This window comes from Acomys russatus, chromosome 30, assembly GCF_903995435.1.
Source record: "Acomys russatus chromosome 30, mAcoRus1.1, whole genome shotgun sequence".
NCBI lineage: Eukaryota > Metazoa > Chordata > Mammalia > Rodentia > Muridae > Acomys > Acomys russatus.
The window spans coordinates 6,409,482-6,430,835 of record NC_067166.1 but is presented as its reverse complement, the minus strand read 5'-3'; the positions used below and the strand labels follow the sequence as shown (position 1 = coordinate 6,430,835).

At 39.1% G+C, this 21,354-nt stretch overlaps 1 protein-coding gene across 1 annotated transcript in view; it reads right to left on the bottom strand.

The window, feature by feature from the left end:
- Nucleotides 1-21,354, bottom strand: part of Mtrex (Mtr4 exosome RNA helicase) — a 66,277-nt gene that overhangs the window by 38,612 nt on the left and 6,311 nt on the right. The window contains exons 2-13 of the mRNA XM_051172408.1: nt 21,185-21,322; nt 19,962-20,028; nt 15,906-15,968; nt 14,743-14,855; nt 12,235-12,409; nt 10,907-10,997; nt 7,333-7,457; nt 6,081-6,179; nt 5,300-5,402; nt 3,352-3,483; nt 1,754-1,833; nt 230-340 (exon numbers count right to left, since the gene is read on the bottom strand). Coding sequence (XP_051028365.1) covers nt 230-340; nt 1,754-1,833; nt 3,352-3,483; nt 5,300-5,402; nt 6,081-6,179; nt 7,333-7,457; nt 10,907-10,997; nt 12,235-12,409; nt 14,743-14,855; nt 15,906-15,968; nt 19,962-20,028; nt 21,185-21,322 — 1,297 coding nt within the window. The remainder of the gene's footprint in view (nt 1-229; nt 341-1,753; nt 1,834-3,351; nt 3,484-5,299; nt 5,403-6,080; nt 6,180-7,332; nt 7,458-10,906; nt 10,998-12,234; nt 12,410-14,742; nt 14,856-15,905; nt 15,969-19,961; nt 20,029-21,184; nt 21,323-21,354) is intronic.

Sequence of the window (21,354 nt, the reverse complement as noted above, 5' to 3'; positions counted from 1 at the left end):
TACAGTAAGACACTGCCTCAGAAAAAGACAACCCAGATACAGAAGAGACAGCACAGGACAAGATCCAGCAGTCTGCTGATAGAGACTGGGTGCTGGGCTTGGCCTCCAGCACGTAACATCAGACAGACAACAGCAAACCCTCCTGTGCGCCACGATCACTACAACCTTCACACTGCTCATACAGCACAATCTTGACACATTAAAAAAAAATTAAATAGCAAGTCAATACCTTTATCAATCCTTCAGAAAAGAGAATTTCTATAGTTTCCTTCAAAATAGGAAGTAAACCTCCATGGTGAATACCAATCCCCCGTTTCAAAAGAGGAAGTACATGCTCAACCTGTAAGTTTGGAATAATGTTTATGTTATAAGGAAAAAGAATTTAAAATAGCAAACTTGAAAAAAAAATGAGTAATCAAAAAAGAAAACATTTGCATTTAAGGACACTTTTTAAAGACCTTCCCAGAATAAAAGCAAACCCAAGCCATATTCCAACATATTACATTCGAAATACAATTGTAGCCTAACTTTAACTTTAATATGATATCCATGCTTAAATCAACACATTTCGTAGCATCTCAGTTTTAAATATGATGTTATCTCCTACACAAAGCTATGCTGTAACCACAGATCTGTGCCTATAAACTGGCATGTAGGGTTACACCTACAGTCCCAGCAACTCCACAGGCTGGTGCAAGAGCATTGCTAAATGCAGCGAACTTTATCTCTTAAAAAAAACCCAAAAAACCAGAAAAACAAAACAACAACAAAAAGCTAATAAACTCAAAAGATATTGGAAGTTCAAACTCTAGCCATAGAACATTAAACTCTAAAATGCATTCCTAAAGATAAATAAATAAATAAATAAATCAAAAAACAAAACAAAAACAAAAAACCAACCTTACACTTTAAAAAAAAAAAGGAAAAAAGAAAAGAATAACTGAAGAGCACCACCTCATTAATGCTGCCTAACCCCACATTGTAACAGTTTTGAGTTAAATACATGGAACAAGCATTCAATACCCACCTTTCACCTCAAAAAGAAAGTATTTAAATTTTTCTAAGTTAAAACACCATTTAAAATACCAAGAAACATGCTCATGTAGTCTTAAGGTGACCTAATCCTTTACGGACCAACACATTCATTTGTAGGACACAGTATGACCTCCAAATTTTGCTTTTGCTTCAATCTAACTTTCATGCATTACCTTAGTCAAAAGCTGTAGTAGTGAACTTTGGATGCCCAGTAAGATCATATGAGGATTAAAAAGAGGGGGAGGGGAAGGGGGATTGAGATTCTACCAACTTGGATCAAACTAGAACAACTAAATCAAATTAAGTCAAAAATCCCTGGAAGTGGAACCCAAGTGTCAGCATATTGTAGGAGCCCAGTTAATTCTAGCAGTGAAAGGAAAAAAATGAAGTAGATTAAAGCAAAGCAGATGTTTACTTCTTAAAGATAGCTTTCATTAGGTATACTCTCTTGATCAGTGTTCTTATAAACTGAGAAAGTTAGTGACTTAAACACAGGAGTATAAGAAGTAATTTCTACATTATGTTATGTGCACTCTTAGAGAAAAACTCCTCCAGGTGGCAAATCTTGCTTGGCACCTTTTCAGTGACTGGCAATTTATATGAAGGTGATGTCTGAGAGCACAGGCCAACACATAATGCCACAGGGCAATGAAATAAGTAACTATGAGTTTATATATATGCTACCTGCTAAAACCCATACTAACTGGCAGTAACTCACCTGAGGGAGCTTTTTATCTTCATCAGACAAGCAGTCAATTGCATTACTGAATACTTCTTCAACCATCTTCTTTTCCTCATCTATGAAAAAAATTAAAGGGCACATAAATAATGAGCCAGTTAAACGTCACCCATTAAAAAGAATAAGAGTTTAAAAAACAAACAAAGAAACCAACAAAAAAGCCCAAATAAAGAATCAGTATGTTTTTAAGCACCCCCACATAATAAAATTTACTATCCTTGAAACACATCTAGTAATCCATGAAAAAGTTAATAAAAATAGTACCAATATCAAGAGGCCGAGGCAGGGGTGCTGCCATGAAGACTAGGCCAGCCAGTGCTACAGTAACAATTAATAACTCCAAAGCGACTTAGGGGCAACATTAAATTGTTCTGACCTACCTGTTACTACTCTGAGGTAACAGAGGCTTAGTGTGCACTGCACTCACCTGTAGAGTAACGATTCCAAAGCCCAAACTGTTAGTGATTACATTTCTTTCTTTACTATGCCAACCAAGTAACAGATTCTCAAAAAATATTTGTCATATTAATCACGTAACCCTGAGTCCTTAAGAATACCCATACTTGGTAATTATAATACTGAAAGTTAAAGCAAAGCAATATACCTGCCATCTCATGTTTTCCCATGGAAAAGACTTTAAAGTACATAAAGAAAACAGGATATCCTGAGTTCTTTGTTTTGTTTTGAGGCAATGTCTACTATGCTGGTCAAGGTGGCCTCACTTTCAGTGCCCTGACTCAGCCTCCCAAGTGTTAGGATTACAGGTGTGCATCCCCACATCTGGATAAAACTAAAATTATCTTTGGATTACTCAAGAGCTACTAGTATTTATTATTTGAATTGCATACACAGTAGGCAAAACTTAGTAACTGAGCTGGCAGTCTTGGTAAGGTTTATTACTACCCAGCTGCTTAACTTTAAGTGAGGTATATGTACAGTGACTGTATACTTGCTAAATGTTTTGAGAAATTCAGCATAGTTGAGGCAAAGAGTGGGCCTAGATTGCTGTAAGGATGAAGGACAGCACATCTGATAAATTATTCCAACCAAGAGACCTACCCTTTTTGGGGGAAGGGGGAAGGAAGGGGGTTGAGACAAGGTTTCTCTGTGTAGCCTTGGTTGTCCTTGACTCACTCTGTAGACCAGGCTGGCCTCTGCCTCCCAAGTGCTGGGACCAAAGGTGTGCGTCACCATGCCTGGCTAAGAGACCTACTCTTAATGAATCAGACAGACGCAGACTGAGTTTGCAGTAATGAAGTACAGGAGGTGTGGCTGCAGTGGTTCTCAGTCATGCGCTCTGCTTTAGTACAGAGCTATGTAGTTATATCTGCCAATAAAACCGGAGCGGGCCAAGGATTCAGCTGGAGAGAGACAGTGCTTGCCCAGCATACACTAGGCCCAAGGAGAGATGGAGGGCGAAGAAACTGAGAGAAGTTTTTACAAAGGTGCTAAGTATACACTATTAGGATTATGAGCAAACTGCATATGCTAGTAATATATATAGCATGTATATTATCAAAAAGTCATTTTAAACTAATTTAGATACAACATTAAAACCATGTGGAAATTCTTAATACCTGTGTTAAAATCTAATTTAGTCATCTGAAGAGCATACGCTTCACAATCTTTCTTACTAAAACTGAAGATAATTACAGGCTGAAAATTTCTTTCCATAATCATCTTCACAATCTTGAATACATTTGATGGACCTGCAAAGGGTGAATAAAACACACCACAAATTAATTCAAAATAGACAATAGACTTAAATATAACTGTGACATTTTCTTAATCCTACAATAAAAAATAAGATAAAGATTTTTATGCTCTCAAATAGCCAGAGCATTGTTGGCTCTGATATTAAGAGCAGAAGCAATTATGGCAAGAAAGTTAGATTTTACCAACATGAAGAACTCTGCGTTTTTAATAGATATAAGCAGTAAGTGGGGGGGGGGGGGGGAGAGAACAACCCCAGTCTACTACAATATGGAAAAAATTCAAGTTATCTACTTGATATTGGTCTATCCAGAATATAAGACCTTTTACAACTCAACAAAGACAATCCAATTCAAAATCAGACAACGGGGTGCTGAGGAGATGGCTCAGCAGTTATGCGCCCTTGTTTATCATGGACAGGAAATGGGATCCCAGCAATCATGACAAGTGGCTCACAAACAAACTCCAGCCCCGAGGGACCCAATGCCCTTTTCTGGATAGAGAGAGAGAGAGAGAGAGAGAGAGAGAGAGAGAGAGAGAGAGAGAGAGAGACACAGACACACACACACACTACATTTTTTTTTTTTTAATTTAATTAAGAACTGGAGAGATGGCTCAGAGGTTAAGAGCACTGTCTGTTCTCCCAAAGGTCCTGAGTTCATTTCCCAGCAATCAAATGGTGGCTCACAACCATCTATAATGAGATCTGGTGCCTTCTTCTGGCATGCAAGCACACATGCAGTTAGAACACTGTATAAATAATAATAAATTAATCTTTTAAAAAATTTAAATAGACAAAGGATTATTGTATTTATCCCATGCCATGTGATGCCAAAGTATAGCGTAAGAAGCTTCACACCAGCGGCCACAGGGAGAAAGAGGAAGAGCTCACTGAAATGCCACTTCACTTCTACTACGGGAATTATAATCAAATATCGGCCTAGAGACGGAAGAAAATGGCGCTCAGACACACTCCTCGGGAGCAGCAGAAGAATGCCAAGTGGTGTGGCTACTTAGGGGAACAATCTCGCAGCCACCAAAAGGTTAAGCTTCCCCCCTGAGTCATCAATTCTCCTAGACACATACCCAGAAAAGAGAAAACATATCATCCCACAGAAGCAGCACATGCTTACAGCACTACTACTCATAATCTGACAAAACGGAAACCACGCCCTATCTACTGAGATAATAATGCACATCCTCATGACACAATGTTATGGTCACAGAGGCACTGAGAGTGAAGTGCTGGCACATAATGTAACTGTGTAAGTCTCACATCATTCAAAGGAGTCAGCTACAAAAGACCACGTGATTTTATTTTTGGACATCCAGAGACGGCAAATCCATGGAGACGAAGATGTTCAGAGAGAAAGGCTGAGGAGTGACTGTTAATGCACATGCTTTGGGGAGAGGAGCTGAAGAAAACTGCTTTACAATTAGGCAGTAGGAACCGATGCACAGTTTTATGAATATACTAGAAATTCCCATGTTGTACATTTTTAAATAATGAACTTCACAGTGTGTGAATTATTTGGACATTTAAAGCTGACTATGGCAGTGACTGTGTAATCATGTATATACACGAACCCACTAGGTACCAACTTTATGTGGGTAAACTATAAAGTACATATATTACATTTACATTAGTGCCATGAAAGAAAAACATATCGCCCCTTATCCATCCAATTTTCTCATACCTCATCTGTATCTTTACACAGCTTCCTCAAAAACCATCAAATAAAAAACAACCTGGAGTAACTTAGCTAGTCACTACACAGGTACACGCGTGTCTAAAAACAAGTCCCAAAGTACCTTTTGTTCCTCCTTTCCGTCCCTTCTGGTCTCCTTTGGCCAAATCACCTGCATCCCGAAGTACTTGCATTGCAGTATTAAAATTATCTTCTCTGAAGTCACCCTAGAATCATTATGTTTTTCTGAGTAACTTTGCAAACATCTACTCAAGGCTAGAGAGATGATTCAGAGGTTAAAAGAGCCTGTGCTCTCGCAGAGGGCCCAGGTTTGGTTCCTGGGACCCACATGGTGGCTCCCAAGTATTTAACTATAATTTAGACATTTCTTAAACATAAAGGTTCTCCAAAGAATAAAACTGTAATGTGACAATAATTATAACAAAGGCCACTTAAAATAAGTGACTTGTGATAAGAAATGTGATAAAGGGGAACTGAAACTGGGAAGAAAGACATAAACGATGTGACGCATCAGAGCCCTTATTCTAGGTATTTCAGATACTGAGAGTGGAAGAATGTAAATCCCTGCGTAAGAAAAAAGTCTCGACTACAATTTGTTTCTAAACCATCCTTTCACTAAGTTGACCTCAAACTCCTGAGTTTCTCAAGAGCCAAGACTGCAAGTGAGCACTATCACAGCCCCACCCGCCAGAATTTCTGAAATGAAATTATTTTAAAATAATCATTCTTAAAGAGCCAAAGTATCTAGACCAGAGGGGGGGTTGGGGGAAGATTGTGTGTGTGCATGTACAGTGGGTAGTTAATGCTCTTCTGCAGTTCAAAAATTAAGGAAAAGCAACATATAAAAAAATGACAATATATCGACAAGTGATTTATTCCCTTACATTTTCATCGACCACAAGGTGAAGGCCATCTCCCCCTGCCGGGAATATGTAGTGCTGCAACGGAGTAGGCCGATAATCAGTATAAATTACATGGCAGGGCTGTAAAAGGAAAGAATTAAAGAGAATTATATTCTTCAAGGCAAAACTGCATATTTGATCTACTCAACAAAAATACAATTTGGGAAAATAAAATTGGCTTGAGTATTCCACAAGAATTTAACCCTTTCAAATAAATTTAAAAGTTAGGCAGGAGAAGAACGGAAAAATACACAGGCCAGTACTTCACCCCACCACCTTCATGTACCGGGTCCCTGATCAAGGCCGCCCCGTGATCTGAACGTCAACCCCCAGTGGCTCATCCTAGCGCAGTGTAAGTCCATACCGCCCCTCTTGCTACAGAGGCCTAACGCGGTGACACAAGGCATCCCTGATACACAAAAGCAAGACAAAATTCTTGTAGCACAGGGTTCTTTTTTTAAACAGCAGGAATCAGGCTCCATGGGAAGGCTCGCTGGGCTTCTTCTGTGCTACAGAAGCAGCAGAGAAGGGAATGAGACCAGACACCCATACATAAAAGTATGTTCATGAGGTCACAGTGCACAACAAGTACAAAATATAAAGCCAATACCCTGTTCAACTCTTGTGAACATATTTACATAAGAACTAGTACCAAAACCTTAAAAACAGAATTTAAAAAACCTCTTCACTGTATACTTGGAGCTCACTGTCAGAATAAATGCACATTATTTCCAAACTTGGCAGATCATCAGGATGATGGCAACTTGATGATGATAACTTGGCAACTTTTGAGGAATTAAGATTCCAGGCTGGAGAGATGGCTCAGAGGTTAGGAGCACTGGCTGCTCTTCCAAGGGTCCTGAGCTCAGTTCCCAGCAACCACATGATGACTCACAACCATCTATAATGAGATCTGGGGCCCTCTTCTGGCTTGCAAGTGTACCTGCAGGCAGAACACTGTATGCATAATACATAAATAAATCTTTTTAAAAAAAGGAAATGAGATTCCAAAGTCCAACTCTTAGAGCCTTAGCTAATACTGGATTGGAGATGGAACTCAGAAATGAAAGCTTCTAACTAGTACAATATTTTGATAAGCTGCCTGATTTAAGAAGTAGATTAACATTAAACCGTCGTCTTTATCCTTAGAGCATAAGGAAAATGTTTAAGAAGGATATGGCAAGCCCAACTGGCAACACTTTTAAATAATAAAGACGTTAATGTGCACAAGTACCTGTTTATGTAGGTGGCAAATCCACTCAGCAAACTGCCGAGCATTTGGAATAGTAGCAGAAAGAAAGACATAGTGGACATTATCTGGAAGCAAAATAATAGTTTCTTCCCACACGACACCACGCTCTGAGAACAAAGACAGAGTAGGAATTTAGTGCTAGGTAAGTGGCGGAAGCTGAATTATTTTCTTTGAAGCTTACTAACTAAACATACAAAGCCCTTTACACAGCATATTTATGGCCACAGACCCTTTCTGAAACCTACTTCAGGTCACGGATCTACGGAGTGGATACAACAGTGAGTCAGCACATGCCGAGCGGACTCTGAAACCGCAGTTCCGGGCTGTATCCCTCCCATAACACACAAGAGCCCGGCAGCAAGGCCACTGACAGCATTTCCACTTCCCGTAGAGAAACAGAGGACATTACAGCAACACACCTGGGAAGGCGCTATTGCTATTCCACACGGCATGGTACCCACACCACCCTCATGACCTCTGGAAATAAAGACAAACCTGACCAATAGTAGATTTGATATGAGTATAGTTCACTTAAAATGTCCTATTAAATTATCCTTTCTAATTAATAAACATTAAGTATACCTCTAAATTAAAAATATCCAGATAATTTTAAAAAGTATTTTAATAGCTTATTATTATCAATGACTTGAAAATACCTAATTGGATTTTTTATACAGTTTAAAGTTTTAAATATAGTTTCAAAAATAATGGCTCTTTAGTCCATGAATTTTTCCCATTTGCATCTGAATATTTAATAAATAATCAACTTTTGCAGAACTTACACAGTATTATATTTACCTTCACATTTAAATTTTACTTATTTAGTCATTTACTTATTACCATGGTGCTGGGTCTTGAACACAGGACCTCTTGCATGATAGACAAGTGCTCTAGCACTGAGCCACAGGACTTACAGTTAATATCTTTTAATCATAATTAGCTTTCCTTATGATTTGGATAAGAGAGGAGGGGGAGGGGATATGAAAATGAATGTGTGCTGTATGCCATGGCACTTGTTTGGAGAGCAGAAGAATCAGTTGTCTCCTCCTACACAGGCCTTGGGCTTGAACTCACATTGCTAGTGTTATCGGCAAGAGCCTTAATTCACTAGCTGGCCCAGAACTCATGATTTTTAAAGCAAATAGAAAATGTATTCAGAAGTACCTGTATGGATTTAGCAAAGGTAAAGTATTGATGTTTTCTTACATTGTATTTTTTTTATTAATTAATTTATTTACTTTACGTCCCAATCACAGCTTTCCCTCCCTCCCCCACTTCCCCTCCATTTCTCCTCAGAAGGGGCGACCTTCCATGGATATCAAATGGCCTTGGCATATCAAGCTGTAATAGGAGTGGGTGCACCTTCTTCAGTTAGGGAGTAACGATCTAAAGCCAGGCAACAGAGGCCCCGCTCCTGTTAGGGGTCCCACAACAGGATCAAGCTGTACATCTGTCACATATGTGAAGGGGCCTAGGTCTGTCCTATACATGCTCTTTGGTTGGGGGTTCAGCCTTTGCAAACCCCTATGGGCCCAGGTTACCAGAGCCAGAAAGACACACTTGGTGTGTGCTCATCGTGGTTATTAGCCATAAAGCGCAGGATAACCATGCTACAAGCCACAGACCCAAAGAAGCTAAGTAACAAGTAGGGTCCAAGGAAGGATGCTGGAATCTCACTGAGAAGGGAAAAGAAATAGACATGGAGGGATGGGAAGGAGGTAGAGAAGGACCAGGAGGAATTACGTGTGAGGACAGCAGGAGAGAGAACTGCAATCCGTGTGTGGGGTCATCCCTAGGATGAGCCAGAGACCCAGGACGCTGGAGACTCCCAGCAGTCTGAGGGTGCCCCTGGCTTAGACTTAGCAACAGGGGACATGCAACATGACACGGTCACCTCCTGTAGCCAGCAGGACTTCAAATGGAGGGATGGGGACACCAACCCAGTCACAGCCCTTCTGACCCACAATATGTCCTGCCTTTAAGAGGTACAGAGATAAAGAGGGAGCAGAAAGTGAGGACCGGCAACCAACAACAAAGCTCAACTTGACTCCCATGCCATGAGAAAGAGCCCCCGCCATGCTGTTAACAGTATTCTGCTACATTTGCAGACAGGAGGCTAGCATAACTGTCATCAGAGTGGCTTCCCCAGCAGCTGATGACCCACAGCCAAACACTAGGCAGAGCTCGGGAACCTTGTAGGAGAGGGAGAGGAAGAATTTGAAGTGGCACAGAGGTCAAGGAAACCTACACCATATTCTTTTTATTATGAATACACAGATCACTGCTTCTTAACCCTTTGGGGTCGCGTATCACAGATACTTACATTATAATTCTTAACAGTAGCAAAATTACAGTTATGAAGTAGCAACGAAATGATTTTATGGTTGGTGGTCACCACAGCATGAGGAACTGTATCAAAGGGTCACAGCATTAGGAAAGATGAGATCTAGACTAATTCAGTTCTTTAAATAAAAACTCAATCTTACTTTAGGTGTGTACCTATAAAACAGTAGCTTTTAGGTGTTAAATTTCCTTGTATAGCCCAAATTGCAACTACATTTATTTTTAAGGTAACAGCCTGAGGAAAAATATATTTATAGCAGTTTTGCTTTGCTTGCTTATTTCATACCTATCTTATTTTTTTTTCCACAAATACGATTTTCATAGTTTCAAAATTAAATTAGTTTAAATTATTAATGTTAGCTGGGCTGGTGGCGCATGCCTGTAATCCCAGCACTTGGGAGGCAGAGTCTGCAAAGTGAGTCTAGGACAGTCAAGGCTACACAGAGAAACCCTGTCTTGAAAAAACAAAAAACAAAAACAAACAAAACAAAACAAAACAAAAAACCCCAAAAACCAAAAACGAAAACAAGACAAAACAAACAAAAAAACCTAAAAACCCAACAACAAAAACACAAAAACAAAACAAAAAAACTAATGTTACCCTTGTAAATCAGAAGTTTTCTAAACTCTTTCATATTAAGGGTTGGGCGGTGGTGGCTCACATCTTTAATCCCAGCACTCAGGAGGCAGATCCAGGTGACCTCTTAGTTCAACGCCAGCCTGGCCCACTGAGTGAGTTCTAGGACAGTGAGGGCTATGCAGAAAGACCTTGTCTTGAAAGACAAAACAACAACAACAACAACCAGAAAGCATAATAATAATTACTGAGCTTCTCCTATGGGGGGGAGAGCAAGGCCTTGTTGTACCTCCACTAGCACTGACCTCACGTCTCCCCATGCCAACCTCCCCATCTTGCTGTCTGCGCCTTCCAGGGGCTGGTACTAGAGGAATGCACCTCACATATCTTAGTGAGGTCTCGATAAAAGCAAGGTACTTTTAAACTCCGTTTGCTTTACATGAATGGGTATAATTTTACCCAACAACCTTAATTAAGTCCTACTGGGAATATTTTATCATATGTCTACAATTTGAACATGTAATAGTAGTTTAGTAGAATCCTAGGCACATGAGAACTGAAAATAAATTCAACAATTCTTAGTATATGGTGTACATAAGGAAAATGCACGATATTTATCTCAACACTGAAATATACCTGAATCCCTCATGTAATGAATTTCATCAAATATGACCCAAGCAACTTCTCGCATAACTTCAGAGCCTCTATACAGCATGCTTCTCAAAATCTAAAGAGGGAAACAGGGTTAGCAGGGCTTTAACATAACATCCAATAATTAGTCAGATACTACTTTTTTTCAATGAGGAATTTTTTTTGATACCTTTATTTTGTGGAAATATTGAAGAATATACAGTTGTGTACCTGTGACTTCTCTTCCCAGATAATCAAACATCCAAAAGGATGCTGCCCGCTTTCCTAAGCGTGCTGACGTGACCATGAAGCCAGCTTCCTCTCTGTGAGCAGCATCTTTTGAGATTCCCACTTCTGGACACGAGACACTGGGTCTTTACAGTGTTTATACTTCTGCCTCACAACGTGGACACACTGTAATAATCACTGTCCTTTTTTTTTTTTTTTTTTTTAACAGTTAAAGAAAATCCTCAGGTGAAAGTCTTTAGAGTGGATAAAAACTTAACACTGACCTCCAAAAAGTGAGCTACCCCTTCCGTAAACTCTCCACACTAGAAACACATTTATATTACTGCAAATGAAAACGAAAAACACTATGAATGGAAAGCCCTGATAAGGGCATAGTGAGGTGGCTCGGAGGGATCTTATTCAAGCCCCAAAAATCAACACTTGGGGTGAAAGGAGAGAACTGACTCCACAAAGTTGTCCTCTGACCTTGACACATACACTGTGGAACATCTACCTCCATCACATCGTCAACAAGAATATATATATATATATATATATATATATATACAATTTTTAAGTACCAAGTATAGTAAAGATAATCATGCCAAAACCATGTTATATGCAAAACTTAACAGTGACTAGAAAAAGCTCAGTATAACAGTGAATATATTTTTAGGTTGACTATTATAATAATCTTATTGTAATAGGTACCCAGGCACAAAAGAAAAAAACAATCCATATGAATCGAAGAGTGACTACTTGTATGAAATTACACATTCAAATTCTTGAGAGTATATATATATAAAAAAAACAGCATTTTCAAGCCATAGTAATAATAAACTATTAAAATGCTTTTTATATCATATTAGCAGGTAAATATTATTAATTCAGAGATATATGTAATGATGCACTTTACAATGATTATGCCCTTCTCAAACAATTCTACTCACAAATAATTATTACATTTTTATCTGGGAAAAAAAAAAGCTATAAATCATCCAGTGTTGGACTGAATAGAAGATATACTTGTGTTGTGTTGTGTTATGTTATGTTATGCTGACTAAACTAAAAAGGAAAAGTTAGGTGAGTCACCAAAAAAAAATTACCTCTGTAGTCATAACAAGACAAGATGCTGTGGGATTAATAGTAACATCTCCAGTCATCAGACCAACATCTTGAAACTCTTCATACATTTCACGGTATTTCTGGTTACTCAGAGCCTTAATTGGGCTGGTAAATATTACACGCTGTTTTTCCCTTAAAGCCAATGCAATAGCATACCTAAGAATATAAAAACAGCAAGTATGAGCTTAAGTTGGCAGCATTCACTCATAATCTATTTAACTATAAACAAACTATTATAATATAATGAGCAAGGACATTTTTAACTCCCGTTACCTGGAGTTAAAAATACAATTGTCACCGGGCGGTGGTGGTGCATGCCTTTAATCCCAGCACTCGGGAGGCAGAGGCAGGAGGATTACTGTGAGTTCGAGGCCAGCCTGGTCTACAAAGTGAGTCCAGGACAGCCAAGGCTACACAGAGAAACCCTGTCTAAAAAAACCAAAATAAATTAAAAACCACAACAACAAAAACAACAAACAAACGTCAGTGGCTACCCTAGTTCTTGCTAACAACGCCTTCGTGGTGGTTCTGACAGGCATGCAAGAGTCCATCACCCTGCCAGTCCATTTACACATAAAAGACTACAAATAACCAGAAAGCTATAGGAATGGGGTGGGGTTTTCTTCCAGTTTCATAAATGAGTTAACACATATGCATTCTTTTCATGTAATATTTAACAAATCATTTCTTTGCTTAAAATTATGATAGGTTCTGATTATCAAAAAGTTCTTTCCCAGGTAATACAGTAGTGTTTATTTAAAAACAAACGAACAAAACAAAACAAAAAACCCCTTTGTTTAGTATTTAAATATACCATGAAATTAAGATGTAAGAGAAACACTGTGGCAGAGGTTGTTAAAGATATAGTTCCTGCCCAGTATGCTTATCACACCAGCCATCCTCTGATTAAAATAAAAGAAAGGTTATAAAATTAAGAATTATCCAAGCAAGATCAAATAGTAACAGTGAAAAATATATGGAAAAGTGAACATAGAGACGTTACATTATCTAAAATGCAGACTTTTTAACAACAGCAAAAAGGAACAGGAAACAGGAAAGGATGATTTATACCAAGCGGAAAGTAGACATTAAGGGATTGAATTAGCGGCTCCAAAGGTTGGATCTGGCAGAAAAACAGCCTGAAATCAGTTATATAGAGAGCAGCTATTAGAAAGACATCCCTCAAAATATAGGAAACTATGTTCCAAGGATTCCTCAAACAGGAAATGTTAACAGGGAAATGGACAGTACTGACAGCATAAACAAACACTTTCTATAGCCTGAGGGGTGTGTGGCTTAGCTCAGTAGTGGAACACCTGGGTAGTGCTACTGGAAACAAAACTCCTACAGATAGATTAAAAAGTGGAAAAACACAACAAAATGGGCTGGGGAGAGATGGGTCAGTGGTTAGGAGCGTTTGGTTGCTCTTACAGAGAGCCTGGGCTCAACTCCCAGCACCAACATGGTGGCCCAGTGCCAGGGGATCTGATGCCCTCTTTTGTCTTTCGTGGGCACAGGCAAAACATACACACACACACACACACACACACACACACACACAGAGTCAAACACTCTATGAAACAACATTCCAAAATGACAAAACAACACAAAATCCTTTAATAGCTAAAGTCTGAATCAGGAATTATGATCAACACCAAAAAATAAACAAACTGAACTTCCAGAAAAAAGGTCAAAACCAAACAAAAACAACCACTACACTAGTTAAGATGGAACATTCATTCAATAAAACTAATGGCAAATTCAACAATTCAGAAAACAAAAGACTAGCAGTAAATTTGAAGACATTAAATATGAGACTCAGCTGAAATATAAAGAACACACACAGCATTAGCTGACACTTCTAAGTGGTCGAATTTAGGCACCAAAATCCTCAGTGGGAATACGGAAAACAAACCTAACTAGAAATGCAAAGCACAGGAAAATATAAAAACCAAAGTATAGCATAAAGAAATTGTTTAAGGGAGCTAGAGATGGCTCAGTGGTTAGCTAAGAGTTCTTGATGCTCTTCGAGAGGACACATGTTCTGTTCCCAGCTCCCACATGGTGACTTACAACTACCTATAATGGCAGTTGCAAAGGATCGAACATCTTCTGGCATCTACAGGTACCCAAACAGGACATACAAATACATAGAGATACAGATTACATGTAAATGACAATAAGCTAAAATAGACTGCTTAAAACCAATGATAAAGACAAAGTCTTACAAGCAGCCAAAGCAAAATATTTTCCCAAATAATGGGAACAAAGGAATGGCTCTTGGTTACATCTATTAAAACACTGCACTAAAAACCCTCAATATTTTAATGAAAGCAAAAAAAAAGAAACTCAAGTTTACCTAAAATAACTAGAAAAGTACATGCAAAAGCATCCTTATTTGCAGACTACAGATAAAAAACAATGGAAACTCTCAAAAACTAAGATAACGAAGTGATTTGACTATTTCATTTGAAAAGATCATTACTTACTCGGCACACACAGTTTTTCCCGCTGACGTATGAGCAGACACTAACACAGACTGATTATTATCAACACACTGGATAGCTTCTCTTTGGAAAGCATCAAGAATGAATGGGTATTCCTACAAAGGGAAATTGACAGACACATGAGAATGCTAACCTATATTAAATAAGCACACTTAAAATCAAAAGACAACACTGTTTCCAAAGCACTCTAGGATTCCTTTATGAGTTCACTACAACTCAGGAGTGAAAAGAAAGAGGACTAAAAAGCAGCACAGGCCTTAATCTGTTGTTTAACTTTCTCATTATATTCTTTTAGTATTTACAGTTAATTTAGTAATAAAAATAATTATTATATGCCTTGTGATAATGTACAACACACTTTCCTTATATCATAAATCTTCCAAATCCCATAAAATAGGTGTATAACTTCCTTTCCTAGCTAAAACTCTGAGGTTCTGAAAAACAAAACTCCTAGCATTACTCGGTAAAAGCAGAGAAATACTAATTCTTGCTTCTCCATGCTTTTTTAAGAGAAAGTTCTCTAAAGAAATTAACCTTATTCTTTTAACCTTTAAAGATTTTTTAAAAACAGCGTTAAGCAGGAGGGTGCACGTGTCATCCCAGCACACGGGAGCCCCTGAGGCCCCTTTGGACAACTGAGAAGACACATCAGAACAAAACAGGCCACACGTTGGCTTCTTTCGAAGCTGCTGAACATTTAAACTATCAACAATACTTATACATGTGCAATTTTTTTTCCGACAGAAAAAGGTTGACCAATTCGTTAGATTCCTTCAGAGGAAGGATGAGCAGTCTTTAACTGTCTTAGACCCTCATCACACCATCATGGCTTCTCACACGTGTCTTCACCCAGTTCTCACTGTCCTGGGTAGTGGGCTTCTCCAAGGCATACAAATGAGGAAACTTAAAACTCTCATTTGAAATGGTTTTTGTTTATTTGGTTTTTCATTTTTCAAGACAGGGTTTCTCTATGTAGCCTTGGCTGGCCTGGACACGCTTTGTAGACCAGGCTGGCCTGGAACTCACAGCGATCCTCCTGCCTCTGCCTCCTGAGTGCTGGGATTAAAGCCGTGCGCCACCATGCCCGGCCCTAAATGTTTTCTTTTTACAATCTCACAAAACTTCCCAAATAGTAGAGTACAGACCTTTGCTGCCTTTCCAACTCGAGGTTTAAGTGGAATATAATCCTCGTCTGCAGGAAGAGCAACCTGATGTCAAAGTTCAAAGAGAAAACAAGAGGTGACCATTAAAATGCAGGACTCCAAAACCAATGATGGCTTAAAGAATAAAAATGATCAACAAAGTGTTTCTGTTAGCCTTACAAGCTAGAAAATCAACTGACTACAAGAACAAGCGAAAAAGCTAATCACAATATTCAAAAAAACTCTCTATTCGCACTGGCCTAATGACAATGTAGTTGAAAACATGCACCATTATTTCCCTGAAGAAACGGTTTATTAATATTTGATAGGTCTACAACCTATCAGGGCCTTTGTTATCTTTCCTGTGCCTAATGTACATACATTAATGAGTGCTCAAGAAAACAGACAACATATAAAATGGGATCATCAGTAAAACAAAAGTATTTGAAATAAGATGATATTCCCTATTTCTAGATTCTCAAGTCTAAGTATTAATACCAGAACGCTTGATTCTAACTGTGGAAGAATCTAACCACTTGACATATAAATAATCCACATGGCCACTTCAAAATACACATAGAAGTTAGGCAAAACTCCAATAAAAATTAAATGGGTGAGGTTAAAAGCTTTAACAACATTAAGAATAATCAGTAAACTCATTACAATCAAGATAATGAGTTCAGTTTCAGGGAAGATTAGGTAGAAATTGACTATAATTTAGAAAGTGAACTCATGAGCCGCCTGCCTTGGCCGCCTCCTGCAAATCCTACCAGCATTGGAGTGCACAGAGAGCAGCAGGTTCTGATGAGCAGTTCTCAACTTGTGGGTCACAACCCCTTTGGGAGTCAAGTGACCCTTTCCCAGGGTCACCTACGACCATCCATTAGAAAACACAGACATTTACATTATGATTCATAACAGCAGCAAAATGACAGCCATGAAGTAGTGACAGAAACAGCTTCGTGACTGGGTCAGCACAGCAGGAGGAACTGTACTAAAGGTCGCAGCGGTAGGAAGGTTAAGGACTGCTGCTCTGGATTCTTATTCATTGTTGTAAAAGCAAGGGCACTGGACAGGGTCTAAAATAAGTACTGAAAATGATCAATTAGCCATTATATCTCACAGCCCTAAATGGGATGTCTCCATCAAATCCCTCCCTCAGAGCTCAGGGAACACTGCAGAAGAGGAGTGGATGAGCAGAAGGGATGGGGGACACTACGAAAACAAGGCCTCTGTACCAATATGAGCAAAGCTCCTATGAACTGAGAAGCTGAAACAGCACGCACAGGGCCCACCCGGGTCTGCGCCAGGTCCCTGTGCTTACACTATGCCTTCCAGTCTAGTGTTTTATGGGACTCCTGAGTGTGAATGAATGGGTCTCTGATTCTTCTTCTCTTGGGCTCTTTTCCTTCTGTTGCTTTGTCTTGTCCAACTTTGATGTGACAGTTTCTATTCTCTCATTTTATATTGCTCTATTTTTAAAAAAAATGAATGAAAACCTATCCACCAGGGTAAAAGGTAACAACTGAACTTCCACTTATACCTGCTGGGAGACAGAAAATTGGAGGACACGGGGTATGCCACCCCTGTAGGGCTTCATGTTCAGAAGTAGATCCACATGTACTGGACACCAATTCTTTAGGGTTCTTTATTTGGTTATAGTCTGGTGCATTTTGTTTTCTTGGTTGGGAGGATTATAGCTGCATTGGGGTTTTGTCTGTTTCTGAGAAAGAATGTAAAGCTGAGTGGGTAGGGAAGGGAAAGATCTGGAAGAATTTTAAGGGAGGGTAAGAATATAATCAAAATACAAATTTAAAAATTGTTTTCAACACGAAAAAATAGAATTTAAAAAAGAAAAGTGAATTTGGTACCACATGCCTCTAAGTCCAGAACGCCAGAGGCAGAAGAAAGTGGGTCTCTGTGAGTTTGAAGCCAGCCTGGTCTACATAGTCAATTTTGGGATAGCCAGGGCTACATAGAGAAATCCTGCCTCAAACAACAACAGACAGACAGACAGACAGAAAAAGCAAATAAATCCATCATGGTCTTGGCTCAAAGAACCATGTAAATAATGGAATAGAGAATCCTAAAATAAACCCACACATTTACAGTCGCCAGGTACTGTTAGAGACCATGTTTCAAGAAAGTAAGATAGAACAAGACACCTAATGTTCTCCGCTGTGCTCCATAAGTGCAAATGTGCATATATCTCACACACGCAGACACACACATGCACACAGGCACATAGAAACAGACACAGACACACACACAGGCACACACACACACACTAAGGAGTCAAGAACAGCAGCAGAATGTCATGAAGTGCTAGTAGCCACTGGTGATTTGTGCCAGAGCAATGTCAGAGAAACAGAGAAGACACCTAAACATGGAAGAAAGGTTAGGAAAGCTGACAGTGGTTCTTTAAGCAGAACACTCCAACAATGCTATGATTGTTTTACTTGGCACTAAAAACATATGCATTGAATAAACAACTACAACATAAAAGAGAAACAATATAGTGCCTAAAAAAGAAACCTACAAACTCTTTTCAATGCTGATACACTAACAGGAAGTGTCAAGTTTGAAGAAGGCTCTACAATACACAGAGAAAAATGTAATTGACAAAAGTTCTGTAGAGATGAGGTAAGATGCAGCTGAGAACAGTCAGAGCAATGGCCGTTTACATGGCACAGACAGTCCTCTCTGTGGACCTAAGGACAGGTGGGCTGCTGTGGGCTTACAATCAGAACACGCCAGCTTGACATCCCCCAGCAACTCCAAGAAGAAAGAAACAAGGTATACGAAGAGAACCTGACAAAAACGAAGGGTGGGGTGGGGTGGGGTGGGGTGGGGTGGTGGGGTGGAGGGTAGGGCAGAAAACATAACCCTGCAGCAGTGAAAGAGCTGACTGCTTCAGAGCAGGCTCTCCATTGGTGGTGGTGGTGGTGGTAGGTTGGTTTGAGGGGCGGGTATTTGTTTGTTTGAAGACATGGCATTATGGACAGGGTCTCAAGTGCTGAACTTATTAATTGGCCATTATCTCTCACAAACACAGTACCATTTCTCAAAAAAGAGGCTTTAAACAGTAAAACAACGTTTAAACAGGTACGGTTCTAAATCCACACCAACTGCCATTCTTATTAATCTGGAACTTCTCCACTCACTTAACAGACTTTTTTGTTTGTTTGTTTGGTTGGTTGGTTTGGTTTTCCAGACAAGGTTCCTGGCTGTCCTGGAACTTCCTCTGTAGACTAGGCTGGCCCCAAACTCAGAGATTTACCTGCCTCTGCCTGGCAAGAGCTGGGATTAAAGGTGTGTGCCACCACCACCACCTGGCAAGGACACTTTTACTATTTTATTTATTATCATAGGAAGGCACACGTGCCTCAGGGCAGTGCAGTGGTCAGCTCTCCTGCCACCCTGGGTCCAGGGCCTGCACTCAGATTGTCTAGTTTACGGGTCAAGGTCTTTTATCCACTGAGCTATCTTGCAGGTCCAGCCTCATTATAAAATTTCATTGTAATGGTAAAAGGCTTAGTAGAATAAAATTAAATGTATAAATACACTAGAGCCTACGTGTACATACGTTCACTTCTAAATAGACACTACAAGCCACCAGTGATCACTATCTAGCAGTAATTTACTAGTCACTGGGGCATGACATGAAGCTGCATGTAACCTGCACACAGGGTGCTGGTAACGTTAGGAGCAAGAGAATAATCAAGTCCTCAGCACTATCTTTGTGCTAGGTAATTTCCCTTTTTTAAGAATGTATGATGTTTACAGCTATCCTATGGAGGGAAATCTCATTGTTGTAATTTACAAATTAAATAGACGATGTTCAAAGAGGTTAGAAAATTTACCCAAGATTACAGTTAGGAGAAATGCTGGGCTAGCGTTTGAACCCAAGGCCTCTTCACAGAGCTACAGCTCTTCCAGCACATTACACGCACCCCACAGAAATGGCCTGACTGCAGGCCTTCAGTGCTGACCAGCCTGCTGATCACCACACGAGCAGTACATTACAGAAAACTACAAGTGTAGACTGCTTGCACTTACCTCGTGTGTGCAGCCTTCAACGGTCTCCACTGACTGTACCTTGACTTTGGGCATCAGGTCTGCCAAGCTTAAGAAGGTTTTAAAACAACATGAATTATTTTCAATAATTAGATCACAAGCCTCCTATCTGCACTGTGAAACAAAATGACACTGCCCAGTTATAGTACTGTAAATCCAAACTATTTTATATTTTATAAATATTCAGAGAAGTCACTACGACTTAAATGAACTGAAAACTCCAAAGTGCTAAGACCATCTTTTGTTTTAAACATATAACAGACTGCTACATGGATTACTCAACAAACACCCGCTCAGCTCCACGATTTTGGATAAAAGCCACTACTTCTTCAAAGCACTGTCACTACTTCAAAACCCAAAGCTCATTCAAAACCTACTACACAACAGAAGTTATAAACTAAACTAATTTAAATGTTGCTAGAATTTACAGAGATATTAATCAAAATTCTATACTATGCTCATCAAGGCTCTCTGACTTCTAAAAGGCCAAAACTATAAATAAATCAAACTAAATGTATTTCTATTCTAGGCTCACTAGTACATATTAAATTTGTGATATTTAAGACAATAAATATATTTTTGGTAAAAATCCAAAAGTTTTAACAATAAGTAAAAAATTTAAAGTACAATTATTATTATTTTGCAGCCTCCTCAAACTTTTGGCGCCATCCCACAATTTTCAGTGACACCTGTATCACCATTTATAGTAGATAATTTAGGAGCTGTGACAGCCTAAACTAGTTATGGCAAAACAAACGTACAGCATTATTGCAGTGGCAACCAGATCAACCAAAAATAATAGTATCAGGAGTAAAAGTTCCAGCTTTAAATTTTTGAGAAACATAAATATGAGAGACCCATAGTCAAAGATACCACGAGTCTCCCTCATCCAAAGCAGCTTGAGCATTGCACCCATCACACCCATGGCACGAACGCGTGGCCATGAACAGCCTACCTATTCTAATTTCTCACATCTTGTCATCATGAGGCATCTATAAGTCTTTTCTCCTCTTAAAAAAACAAGTCTTCAAATGTTTTTCCAAAAATTGGATTCCAAAATATCAAAGAATGAATCATTTATTTTCTAATTCACCATATTTAAGAAGGTGTTCTGTATTTTCAAGCTTATATAATAACATTATTTTTAAAATGCCATGCTTCTGTCAAATTAAGAGTAACTAACTTTTTGACTATGCAACTATTACCTTAAGTCTTCATTAATTGAGTCTTCTAGCCTGGGCTTCTTGCCAAAAATAGGTTCCTCTGTCCCTTCAACATCTACCTCTCTCTTGTTTTTCGCACCACTGGCTGATTCTGATTGTAATTTGGCATCCAGTCGTTTCCTGAAAAAGCAAACAGTTCAGAGTAAGTTTCA